Below are 13,808 nucleotides of genomic sequence, written 5' to 3' on the forward strand. Positions count from 1 at the left end.
CTGGAGGAATGAGCTTGTTCCTTCATTGCTCTTCTTAGAAATCTCCTTAGCATAATTTCAGATCTCCTTGAAACACAACTTCTATCTTCTTGGAAACCTATACTTTATACAAAAAAAGAAAAAATCTGTCCATGATTACCCAAGTATTCTCTCTGAATACAAAAGCCCTCATTATAGCTCTTCTCTTTTCTCTCTGAGCTCTCACCCAAATAAATTTCCTCACATATAACTAGAAGCTTTTTTAATGTGTCTGCACTGGCCAGTTCCGAAGCAGATTCCACAACTTTAGGTATAAGCAATATCAGCTCCCACTTCTTATACCAATTTCTGTCTTAGTCCAGGCTGGCTGGACTTAGAAGAAAATGTAAAAATATTTAAGAACAAAATTAAAGAGATGAAAGTCCCCTACAATGAACACGTTAAAGTGCTGGGGGGTGCGGAATTTATGCTGAACAGGTTTAATTTTATAAAATGACTGTTACCGAAAGTGTTCTATAGATTTAACAGGATCCCCTGGTGTTCCTCACAGAAGTAGGAAAAAAAATCCTAAAATTTCTATGGAAGCACGAAAGGTACCAAACAGGCACAGAGCAGAGGAGCGGCGCCAGAGGTATCACAGTAGCGTGCTGACGTGGTTTGAATACAGACTTGTTTAGGCTTTGGTCGCAGCTGCTGACACTGTGTGGAAACATTTTGAACAATTAGATGAAGACTTGCAGAAGGATTTTCTTGACCCATTTCATTCTCTCTCCCTCCCTCTCTCCCTCTCTCCCTCTCTCCTCCCTCCCTCTCTCCCTTTTCTCCCTCTCTCCGTCTCTGTCCCTCTGTCCCTCTGTCCCTCTCTCCCTTTTCTCCCTTTTCTCCCTCTCTCCCTCTCTGTCCCTCTGTCCCTCTCTCCCTCTCTCCCTCTCTCCCTCTCTCCTCCCTCTCTCCTCACTCTCTCCTTCTCTTCTCCCTCTCTCCCTTTTCTCCCTCTCTCTCCCTCTCTCTCTTCCCCTCTCTCCCTCTCTCCCTCTGTATGTGCTGGTGAAATGTGATCAGTAAGCTTCCTGACTGCAGGCTGACCTTATGCCCCTGCAGCCATTCCTGCCCTGCCAACACGGACTCTGTCTCCTGTGGAACAGCAGGCCAGAATAAACCCCCTTTCGTCAAGCGTCTTCGTCACAGCAACAGACAATTAACTAATACACATTCTTTCAGATTCATTAAAGTTTCCATGTTAGCAGATTTCTAGACAAGCATGATTCAAAGTCTCTAGGTCACAGATTTTCACCTAAAAGTTCTCTTATTTTAAAGTGCAACTGGAATAAAAACTTGTCGTTCTGGGAAGGTAATTTTAAAATGACACAATGCTTACAGATAAAAAATGGAAAAAGCATAAATTAGTAAGTTTTTAGGTAAACAGCTGAGAGGTCACTGTGACAATATAAAACACAGCAGGATTTTTAGTTTAAATCAGCATTATTTTAATGTCTCACCAGAGACTATATGTGTATATGTTTAGATGAAACTTGGACTTTTTTAAGAGAGCTATTTTTAGTGCCGATTATGGCAACAGAATAATGAGGTAAACACAAACACAGATTTTATGACATGAGAATATTTACAGCCCTATTCATAACACAGGGGAAAGTGTCTGTTAACTAACAAGGTAATGTTTTAAAAAGTAGACGTCCCTAATGAAATATATGAAATGAGCTTTATCCTCTAGAAAGTTTGCATCTTTGTCAGTATAACATAACTAGTGAGCACTGTTTGTCCCAGTTGTATCCCAGTCCTTGTACCCTGAGATCTCAAGGGAGAGAATATTGATCCCTTGGCCCCCAACTATAAACTGCTGATGGGAAATAATGCAATAGAGAGACGGCGGTGGGCAATTACCAGCTGCCGAAGGGGCAGGAAGCAACCTCAGTGTAAGTAAAGCAAGACAAATGACACTCGCAACATGGGTTGTGTACCATTGGAGTGTTTGCAGAGAGTGGGAGAGCAAATTCCAACATGCTTCACCCAAGCCCAGAATGATTACTCTGTCTCTGGTGATACAACAGAAATGAAAGAAAGAGATGGAGCTGATTGTTGCTTGGGAAAACATGAATGAATGGGACATCAATGAAGAGGCATGAGAACTTCATGCCTTACTGTGTGTGTTACAATAACTAACATGTTTATTTATTACTTTGTTTCACTTGCCATTTTAGGAACCAACATAACTAGATAAACATTAGTTTTACGTATTTGAATTGCCCCCCTTTGTTATTTTTCAGTTTTTACTTTCATATGTTTATGTGGTGAAATGTGATCATACCCACACCCATCTTACGCCCAGCTCCTCCTGGAGCACCCTCAACACATCTCTCTCCCTGTTGCTACTGTTGTTGTTGCTGTTAAATGACCTAGTGGAATCAACTTTTTATTATTTTTGGCACATTCTGTGGTTTTTTTTATTTTTTATTATAAAAATTGATATTTCCTCACACAGTATTTTTCTTTTATTTATTTATTTTTTTTGGAAATTTTTATTTTTTTTATTTTTTTTATTAATTACACTTTATTCATTTTGTATCCCCCCATAAGCCCCTCCCTCCTCCCCTGCCGATCCCACCCTCCCTCCCCTTTCTGCATGCATGCCACTCCCCAAGTCCACTGAGAGGGGAGGTTCTCCTCTCCTTTCTGATCTTAGTCTATCAGTTCTCATCAAAAGTGGCTGCATTGTCCTCTACTGTGGGCTGGTAAGGCTGCTCCCCCCTCAGGGGGAAGTGATCAACGAGCAGGCCAATCAGATTATGTCAGAGGCAGTCCCTCTTCCCATTACTATGGAACCCACTTGGACACTGAACTGCCATGGGCTACACCTGTGCAGGGGTTCCAGGTCATCTCCATGAATAGTCCTTGGTTGGAGTATGATTTTCTGGGAAGTTCCCTGTGTTCAAATTATCTTGTTCTGTTGCTCTCCTTGTGGAGTTCCTGTCCCCTCCAGCTCTTACTATTTCCCACTTCTTACATAAAATTCCATTCACTCTGCCCATCAGTTGGCCATCAGGCTCAGCATCTGCTTTGACAGTCTATACTGCAGAAGCTTTCAGAGGCCCTCTGTGGCAGGTTTCAAGGTTATTTCCTGTTTTCTTCTGGCTTTCAGAGGCCCTTCTGTAGCAGGTTCGGAGGTTGTTTATTTTTAATTTATTACAGTTTATTCACTTTGTATCCCAGCTGTAGCCCCCCTCCCTCATCCCCTTCCAATCCCTCCTACCCTCCCTCATCTCCTCCCATGCCCCTCCCCAAGTGCACTGATAGCAGATGTCTTCTATCACATAATTTTTTGGTTATTATTTTCCTCCCTCTATTTCTCCCAATCCTCACTTCCCTTCCCATCCTCACCTGCCCCCCCTTTGACTCCCATTAGAAAGAGAACAGGCTTCTAAGGGATAATAATAATAAAACAAAACATAATAAGATAAAAGACAAAGCAAACAGAAGGAAAAGAGCCCAGGAAAATGACTTTTTATATATTTACATCATTTAATATAACTGCATCATCTCCGCCCTCCCTCTGCTTTCTCCTAACCTCGCTCTGTCCCCTCCACCCCTTGATCTCCTTCAAATACATGATCTTTTTTCATTAATTGTTGTTACATAAATATATCCCTAATACATAAGTACAGCCTCTTTGGTCCATGTGCTGCTATTTGTGTGTCTGTTTCAGAACTGACCACTTGGGAGTGGGTAACTGATTGCCTTCTCTTTCTGGGGAAGACTACTTCTCCCTTTCTCAGCAATGCCTGTTGTTCTTTGTGTAGGGTTGAGGTCATGTGAGCTTTTCCACATCCACTTTAGCATGTCTAAGGATGATGGCAACTAATTTTTAAGTGTCCTTTCAGTACTAGTCCCCTGGTGGGAAATTCACATAGATGAGTCATTCTCATTATCCTATCAGAATTTTAGTTTACATAGACTCTGACTTACTGTAGCTCCCCTGAGCAAGTGCTTTTGTTCACTGGATGGAAATCTCCCAAAGACAACAGTGTTTATATATTTTATCATGGATTTGCCGTAGGAGGCAACCTAGGCAAGCTGGTCAGCCATTAGTGCTCGGGACATGTTTCCCTCCCCCTCACTGTTTACCAACGTGCTTATCTCCCAGGTTTCTCAAGAGCCTCGGCAACCCATAGTGCTATCAGGCTTAGCTCGCTAGATTCCCAACACTGAAAGTACACTCTTACCTAAAACTGGTCACCTGGTGTCTGGAACACAGCTCTGCCTGACAGCAATAACATCTGAGTCAGGGAACCCAGTACAACATCTCCAGGACCGGGTTTCTATTCTCAAACAAATGTCTGTTGTGTTACGTAGTCAAGAGGTAGAGAGAGATTTAACAGTGTGAGATAGAGATGTAGCCCAGCGGCAGGACTTGGCTAGCGTTCACGAAGTGCTGCTTCAATCTTCACCACCACGTAAACCACACAGAGTGGTATGGCTATAATGCCAACACTTGAGGGGCAGAATCAGGGAGATCAGAAGCTCAGGAGCATCCTCGGCTACACAGCTACATGAGAACATACACACTCCCACAATCACAATCCAACCTCCAAAACTCACGTTATTGTTCACTTTTACTTTCTATGTAGATGAAGGAGCATCAGCTGCACATTTAACTCAGCAGTTTATTTTTAATGACGTGAACATTCTTATTTACGAGTGTCCAGGTGTGGACGTATGACCAGGTGTACATGTGTATATATTCATGCACACATATTTGTCAATATCCTAGTTTATGTGGCCATTAATTTCTCTGGATTGTTTTTCAGTACCTGCACTGAAAATTCCAAATAAAAGGGAAACGGGACTTTAATTTTACTAGCATTCTAAATTTGTCTCCAAATGAGATAATTCATTTCCCTAGCAGAAATATGTGAGCCCATGTAGTTACATACTTTCAACTCACTGCACATTTTAAATTGATAAGCATAAAATTATGCTTTAATGAATTATTTGCATAAAAGTATCTTTTGTGTTTCTAGTGATTATTTAGGCTTTCTTTTTAGTAATTATCTGGTTTATGTCATTTGTAAAATATTCTCCTTGATGGTCACTTACATAAATCATTTCTATATCCTAGGATAATAATCTTTTGACATTTAAGTATGTCACAAATTTCCAGTTAGTGTCCAATCCTTTGTTAGTGTTTTCGATGGTTTTTTGTTTTTTTTTACTTGTGTTTTTGTGTTTTCTTTAAATTTTGTCTGTGTACCTAGGTCATATTTATTCTGCTTTATTTTACTATCAAAGCTTTAAAATCTAAATCTTTATTTCATCTGCAGCTGCTTTTGTAAAATTCAAAGCAGGAATTCAATGTTATTTTTGCATATATATATATATATATATACACATTCACAGCACCACATACATTGCATCATTTTTCATGGGCCTAAGTGCTCCGTTTTCATGTGTCAGCTTCCCACGGACTAATGAGTCTACTTACAATTTCATTTTCCAAGTTCTACTGATGTATTAGTCTCTCCCTCATCTGTACCAGACTGTCTTTATCATCACTGCTTTATAAAAGCTCCCAAAGTCTGGTAGAACAAGTTCCCACATTGTTTCTCTTTAAAATTATCTTAGCTATCCTTGGCTCCTTTCTCTCCCATATAAAATTTGGAACAGGCTTGTTGAAGCACACTTAAAATCTCCCCAGCATTTGACAGGAATTATGTTGAATTAGGAAGTTAATGTGGGTTGCAATGTTTACAGCACTGTGTCCCTATCCTCAACCCAGGTCTGAATTCTAGTCTTTACGCACTTAAAAATTTTGACTTTTCTCAACAAGTATTAGGAACATTCTTTGCTACATTCGTACTTATACAGTTTGTATTTGTTGTTATTGTAGTATTTTGTTTTCTAATTCATTTCTGTTTGTTTACTTCAGGGATAAGGATCAAACAGAGGGCTCTAAGGGCACTAAGTAAGTGCTCTACTGCTGGGGTACACCCTCATCTCCAGACATTTCAATTAAAAATAGTATGTCTCAATTTGGGGAAATGGAAAATCATTGTCTCCAGTTGGGTATCCACTGGTGAGGTCACCCCGCTCCAGTATATAGTTTCAAACCCATCAGGACACATATGGCCCTGACTAAACTCAGGGGTCACAGAACAAAAGGACATGAATGCAGAAAAGGCACTTGTAGGGAGGATCTGGGGGAGGCATGGTGGAGGGGGGAGGGATGAGAGATGGTAAGGAGTGAGAGCAATCAGAATCCGTTATATGATGAAACTGTGCAAATGCAAAAAAAAAAAAAAAAAAAAAAAAAAACAGCATTGTTGGCTGTAAATATGAATGAATGGGTTTGGCCTTTGTGTGTTAGACTAGTATCTAATGATTTCAATAACTAAGGATTTACATGATAATTCTGAGATTCTCTATGAAGAGAACACACACTAAACGCATCACTAAAAATAGCAACAGCTTTGGTCTCTCCATATACTCAAAGTTCCCTTTGCTTCTTTGGCATGCCGTTCTGCCCTGCTAAGACTTAAGGTGAACGCTGAATAGATTCAGGGATAGAAGGTATTATCATCACATTACTTCAGTAATAAGCACTACTTTTCATAACTTGGAAATAATGATATTTAGTATAACAATGTAGTAGAAAACTCTAAACCAACTTAACACAGTCCCCCTTCCGTTTCCATTTTTCTAGTAGTCTATCATGAAAATTTACTAAACTTTACCCACTGATTTTTGGAATGTGTTAAGAAGGCCACGTGCCTGTCTTCCTTTTAACATGTCACCATGCAAGTTACACACTCTGTGCATTCATTCCTAGAGAAGGAAAATGTGTTCTGCTGGTGAATCTGAAAACAGCCCAGCTTGCCCTTACCCAGAGCCTCTGGGAACCCCAGGCCCCTGCAAACCCATCTCTTCACTTTAGAGGTTCTGTGTGCAAGTACAAAAGACATTACTAGTCTCTGCTGTGAAGACTGCAATGGTGAGCCTCTATGCTTCGGGTGTGCTGCCAACAACTAACTTACCTAATGAATTTAAGGTTTCTCTCCAGGTATCTGATGATTACATTATAGTCTCCATTTAAGAAAAGCTTATTTTCTTTCTCAACTGGTTAAAAAAAAAAACTGAGAAAAAGTAAAACATCTGTTTTCTGATGTCTTCTCCGTTTCCACTAAAATTTTATTTTATACATAGCTATATTTGTAAGTGTGTACTTAAAGATATTTGCATCCAACTATATTAATAGTTGAGATCCTATTTTCTTACAGTATTGTCAATATTACATTCATGTCATGAAATGAGTTGAAGCCTGTTCTCTTTAAAATTGAGGTGAACTATATATACATATATATACATATTATACATACTATACATAGTTTTGAGTATATTTACTGAAACAGCTGATCTTTGCTAATATCTTGTGAGAAGATTTTTAGATATGACGTCAAATCCTGTAGTACTCTGAGCCTATTCAAGTGAGATCAGAAAGATGGCTCAATTGAAACAAACAAACAACAAAGCACTTAATACCCATGCAAAGGACCCAGGCTCGGGAGCCAGCGCCCACATGGTGGCTTACGGCTGCCCATCACTCTCTCCAGCTGCAGGGACCCATCACCCTCTTTGCCCCTGCGGGCACTATGTATGCTTGCAGTACACTTACGTGCACACAGGCAAAAGTCAAAATCACTTTACAATTAGCCGAGTGTTGGCTCATAAAAAGTGATGCAGACCAACCTCCCTTCAGTGCCCATTCCCTTAAAATAAATACATACGTTAATTCTGGGGCTGAGAAGACCCAGCACAGACAGAAGGTAAATTTTGCCACATGAGCGTGAAAACCTGAGCACAATCCTCAGGGGAAAACAATCACTTGGTATGTTAGTGGTATAAGCTCTCAATGCGAGTGCTAGAGAAGTCAGGCAGGTCTGTGGGCTCTCTGGACTCTCCAGCTTAGACTCCTGAGACAGCCAGTGAGAGAGCTTGTCTCCAAAAACATGTTAAATGGCACCTGAGGAACAACTCCCAAGGTTTGACTCTAGCTCCCATGTGTGTGCACAGGCATGCACACATGCAGACACATGCAGACACTGAAAAAAATAAGGAAACTTAAAAATCACATTAAACACAATATATGAAAGATATAATCTCTGAAAATCTTTAACTTATGGAAGTTAATCCAGAATTTTTTAAAGATAACATTCTAGTTACATATTATCAAAAATATCAACAGCTATTTGTAGAAAAGTAGAATAACATAGTTCTAGGAATACTGGAGCATGGCTAAATCAATTTGTGTTTAACATGGAGAAGGTGAAATGTTACTTTACATATTTTCTCAGCCCCAGAGTAGAAGTAGCAAAGAGATGATGCCCACATGACAGTGAGAACATGAGAACCCCTGGGCACCTTAGCAATACTGGATAGCAGCAACAAATGTCATCGGGAGATGCCCAGCCAAGCTCAGAGTGTGCACACTGCATTCAGAGTCAGCTGACTCAGTCTTTAGGAACGTGTCTCAAAGACATTCGTGTGTGATCCTCTCCAGCTCTAGGAAAGCACAGTGGTAACTGTGGGGAGATTCCCTGTAGGCACCATTCAGCAGAGCTACTCAAAGTGTAGTCCATGACCCAGCATCACCCCTGGGGCCCTGGTCAGCAGACAATGATGATGTGAATACTGAAGTGGACTGGAGCATTTAAAGCTATGGTCAACCTCTCACAACACTGAAATCTTTTTTTATTACTCTTTATGAAAATATTGGGCTACAGCAGATTGAGAATAAGAGAGACTATGAACACATGATATGTATAAGCACCTCCATAGAGAACTCTGCATGCCATGAGTTATGATCGCCAGGACACTGTAACAGCGGAAAACTGGACAGTGAGAGAATGTAGAAAACACTTGAAACAAGACCACACGGAACCCTGAGAAGTCAGGGTTTTCAGATCTAAAGTTAGGATATAAGTAAGTTAGACTGTTTAGGTGAAAATATAAAGAACATAATGGGAGATGTAGTTAAATAAACGTGTGGTTAAGGGCTGGAGATGTGGCTGCACAAGCATGAAGGCTTCAGTTCAGATCCCCAGCACCAGCATCAGAGCCAGGCACAGTGATGCACTCCAGTAACCTTGACGAGAGAGTGAAGACAGAAGAGCCCAGGGGCTTCCCACCTGGTCAGGCAAGCTAAACCAACAAGTTCTATTTCTAGTGAGACACCTGAATCAAAAGATAAGGTGGATAGCAATAGAGGAAAATACCCGACATTCCCCTGTGGCCTCCACACCCACACACAGAAGCCAGCACACGTGGACACACGCACACACACACAATCACAATTTAAAGTGTTTTTAATCTAAAATATTCTAAGCCAAAAAGAGCAACATTCATCTATAATCTTAACACCAGGGAGGTCAGAGTTAGGCTGACCCCAGGAGCTTATTGGTTGGTACTCCCAGTTCAAGTAAACTTGCAACCTCCAAGTTCAGCTGGCTCACAGAATAAGGTGAACAGCAATGGAAGAAGACATCAAATGTCAACTCTGGCCTCCACAGCTGTGCACAGAAGTGAGCACGCTTGTACACTGACCATATATATCACTTTCGCTCTACTAGACAAATAACTAACATGTTCTTTGTACCTTTGTTAGTTGGTGTGTTTATGGCATGTATGTTTGTTCTTCAGAACATAGGTACTGCTAGATGACAATTTCCCTAACTCTGTGTAGAATTGTCAAAGTTGTGGTACCATGTTTTAGCCATTTTATTTTGTTTTGCTTGCTTTGTTCTTTTGTTTTGTAAAGAGGGTCTCATGTGCCTCAGTTGGTCCTGAATCTTTCTGCTTCCACCTCCCTAGCACTGGGATTACAGATATGAGCCACTGTGCCTACACGCTCATGCTAGTCTTTAAAACCAGCATGAGTTGTATCTCAGAAAGTTTTCTTAATCTTATTTTGAAACCAAACATGGTAGTGTATGTGTTCAAGGATAATGAACTCAGCCTTCTCTACTCTTCTCTCTTTGCAACTCTTCAGCTTATTTTTTTATTTCTTTTACTAACCATGGAACAAAATAATAGCACCAAAGTGGCTGAATTCATTCTTCTGGGATTTGCTGGACAGCACAAGTCTTGGCATATTCTGTTCATAATATTTCTAACGATCTATGTTGCCACACTCATGGGTAACATTGGGATGATACTGCTCATCAAGATTGATTCTTCCCTTCACACTCCCATGTACTTTTTCCTACAACACCTAGCCTTTGTTGATCTCTGTTACACCTCAGCTATTACTCCCAAGATGTTGAAAAACTTCACAGAGACAAAATCATCCATCTCCTTCACAGGGTGTATGTTACAGTTACTAGCCTATGGTACTTTTGCCACCATCGACTGCTTTCTCCTGGCTGCTATGGCTGTGGACCGTTATGTGGCCATCTGTAGCCCTCTGCGCTATCCCATCATCATGTCCCAGAGACTCTGCATTCTGCTACTGGTTGGTTCATATGCCATGGGTTTACTAAATGCTTCTGTAAACACAAGTTCTACATTCTCACTGAGCTTTTGTAAATCCAATGCCATTAATCACTTCTTCTGTGACGAACCTCCCATTCTTGCCCTATCATGCTCCAGCATCGACTTCACTATCATGCTGCTGACAGTCTTTGTGGGGTTCAACCTGATGAGCACTGTGTTGGTTGTCATCTTTTCCTACATCTATATCTTGGCCGCCATCCTAAGAATGTCCTCCGCTGCAGGAAGAAAGAAGGCCTTCTCCACATGTGCCTCCCACCTGACTGCAGTCACCATTTTCTATGGGACACTCTCTTATATGTATCTACATCCACATACCAATGAATCTCAAGAGCAAGAAAAGGCAGCTTCTGTATTTTATGGCATAATTATCCCCATGTTAAACCCCTTGATCTATAGCCTGAGAAACCAAGATGTGATAGAAGCCTTTAAAAAGATAGGAAAGAAATGCTTATAACTTGAACATCCATTTATAAGTCAACATAGTTTATCAAGCAAGTCACCTATGCTCTGTAACTTTTCAACCTCATTATTATAAGTGGCACATGGACTGAAGGCATTGTATCATTTTAATCAATTATATTTCACATGTATAGCAAAACCATTCAAATAATTAAAAAGTAACTTTTGTTCATGGTGTCTGAAAAAATGGGTTCGGTGTTGCTTTTGTGGTTCTCAAAAACATTCATTTAATTTTAGTCATAGCTATGTGTATGGAAGAGTGTATGCCACACACATGCTGGTGCCTGAAGAGAGGAGAGCATCAGAACCTTACAGGAAGATGTGAGCCACCCAGGAGGGTGATAGAATCTGAATGTGGGTCCTCTGCACGTGTGTGCTTAACTGCTGAGCCATCTCTCCAACCCCACCTCTGTGCATTCTAAGGAGTCATTTTTATAAATACCAAAAAAATAAAATTAAAGCAAATCTATGAGAAGTGCTTAATCAGTTCCTGACACTTCTACTAGGTAGACTCTAGTGGAGTGGGGGAGGTGCTCATCTCTTGAGGGTATTGTTACTCTTTCCCTTAACTATTCTGTTTGATACTGTAAAATATTATTTCTTTCATAAATATTGTGGGGAAGAAGAGAAAGGGAGAACAAGAATAGGTCCTCATAGATATTGGGGTACTACAGGAACATGTTTCTCTTTTCCCAGCAGTTCTGTAAGAAGTTAGGAGACTGACATGGACGCATATGAAGTCCGTCCCTGCTGGCTACATCTTGAGTTTCCACCTCTCTACACCCATACCCTGAAAGGTCTACATATTAGGAAAACAATAGAAAGCAGAGTTGATGCTACACAGCAGAAGGATTTCCCAAAACTGATGTTTTATATCCCTTGACACTCCTCTCCTAAAAATGACAACATTTAGAAGACCAGGCTTAAATATGGAAGCAAAACACGCCCTAGTGTTCTTGCTGTTTGGAAAAACAAACAGTAGAACTTTCAGAATAGTTACCAAGCTTCAGACCATCCAGCTACTAAATGAAGTAGCTGAAAATACTTGTTCCAACTCCTTTCTGGGTCTCAGTAGTGAGCAAACCACAGGGAGAGGCAGGAGGAGTATCGGTATGTTTCCCAATGTTTTCAGAAGGTTCAGACTCACAGACTGAGGCAGGAATGTGGAAGAGTCAGTCATAACCCAACACTAACTGGTCCCAGCCCATGGAGCAAGGCACATTCCAGGAAAACAATCCCAAAACTAGTGCACTCTGGGTTTACCTAACATTACTGGTGATTTGCTTGCCTGACTATTGAGATTAGCCTTGTTTCTTATCTGGCATGCAAATAAATTTTCTCTAGACAGAAAAGCACAAGACTGCACCAATGTCTCTGGGTAGGGAGACATTACCAACATCAGTTATGTGACCTTATAGCAAATCTTCTCTTTGGATTACTAGTGATTAATACCAGGGCTGAGCTCTAGCCAGGCGTCCTCTGGAGAGGTGACATCGTCTTTAAACCCTGCGTGGCAATCCCTGATGCATCGCCGTGATGCCCAGGGAAGACAGGGCGACCTGGAAGTCCAACTACTTCCTTAAGACCATCCAACTCTTGGATGATTACCCAAAATGCTTCATTGCGGGAGCTGACCATGTGAGCTCCAAGCAGATGCAGAAGATCCGCATGTCCCTCCGCCGGAAGGCCGTGGTGCTGATGGGCAAGAACACCATGATGCTCAAGGCCATCGGGGCCACCTGGAGAACAACCCAGCTCTGGAGAAACTGCTGCCCCACATCCGGGGAATGCGGGCTTTGTGTTCACCAAGGAGGACCTCACTGAGATCAGGGTCATGCTGCTGCCCAAGAAGGCTGCTGCTCGAGCGGATGCCATCGGCCTGTGGGAGGTCACTGTACCAGCTCAGAAAACTGGTCTGGGGCCTGAGAAGACCTCATTCTTTCAGGCTGCTTTGGATATCACCACTACAATCTCCAGAGGCACCATTGGAATTCTGAGCGATGTGCAGCTGATCAAAACTGGAGACAAAGTGGGAGCCAGTGCGGCCATGCTGCTGAACATGCTGGACACCTCCCCTTCCCCTTCCGGCTGATCGTCCAGCAGGTGTTTGACAATGCAGCATCTATAACCCGGAAGTGCTTGTCGTCACAGAGCAGACTCTGCACTTCGCTGCCTACAGGGTGTCCGAAATGTTGCCAGCGTTTGTCTGCAAATTGGTTACCCAGCTGTTGCCTCAGTGCCGCACTCTATCATCACTGGACACAAGCGGACCCTGCCTTTGTCTGTGGAGACTGACTGCACCGCCCCCCTTGCTGAGAAGGTCAGGGCCTTCTTGGCTGATCCATCTGAATTTGTGGCTGCTGCCTCTGTGGCCGGAGCCACCACTGCTGCTCCTGCTGAAGCCAAGGAAGAGTCGGAGGAATCAGATGAGGATATGCGATTTGGTCTCTCTGATTAATCACCTCCCAAAGCAACTAGGTCAGCTAGCTTATTTTGAAAAACATAGAAATAAAGGCTTACTTATCTTTAAAAAACAAAAAAATACCAGGGCTGAGCACAGTGAAAAATAAGTTTACCTTATCCAGTGGTGATACACGCCTTTAATCCCAGCCCTTGGGAAGCAGAGGCAGGCAGATCTCTATGAGTTAGAGTCAAAGAGAGAGAATAAAACAAAGTCTACCATTGAACTAAACCACCAGCTACCTTCTTTGGGGGTTGGAAATTATTTATTTGTTTTAAATGTGTTCTTTTTCAGATATAAACATAGATATTACATATAATTTAAATGTAGTATATTCATAATTTGGAAT

General features: G+C 41.5%; 1 protein-coding gene and 1 pseudogene across 1 annotated transcript; both read left to right on the plus strand.

Moving 5' to 3' along the window:
* The first annotated feature begins 10,063 nt into the window (after window positions 1-10,063).
* LOC129671703 (olfactory receptor 5AK2-like) lies at window positions 10,064-10,993 on the plus strand. Its single transcript, XM_055600816.1, has one exon. It carries the CDS (start codon window positions 10,064-10,066, stop codon window positions 10,991-10,993), a length of 930 nt encoding a protein of 309 aa, XP_055456791.1.
* A 1,498-nt stretch (window positions 10,994-12,491) lies between these two features.
* On the plus strand, window positions 12,492-13,456 carry LOC129671538 (60S acidic ribosomal protein P0-like; annotated as a pseudogene).
* The last annotated feature ends 352 nt before the right edge of the window (window positions 13,457-13,808 follow it).

Source organism: Psammomys obesus, unplaced genomic scaffold (assembly GCF_907164565.1).
Source record: "Psammomys obesus unplaced genomic scaffold, mPsaObe1.curated_primary_1811, whole genome shotgun sequence".
Classification (NCBI taxonomy): Eukaryota; Metazoa; Chordata; class Mammalia; order Rodentia; family Muridae; genus Psammomys; species Psammomys obesus.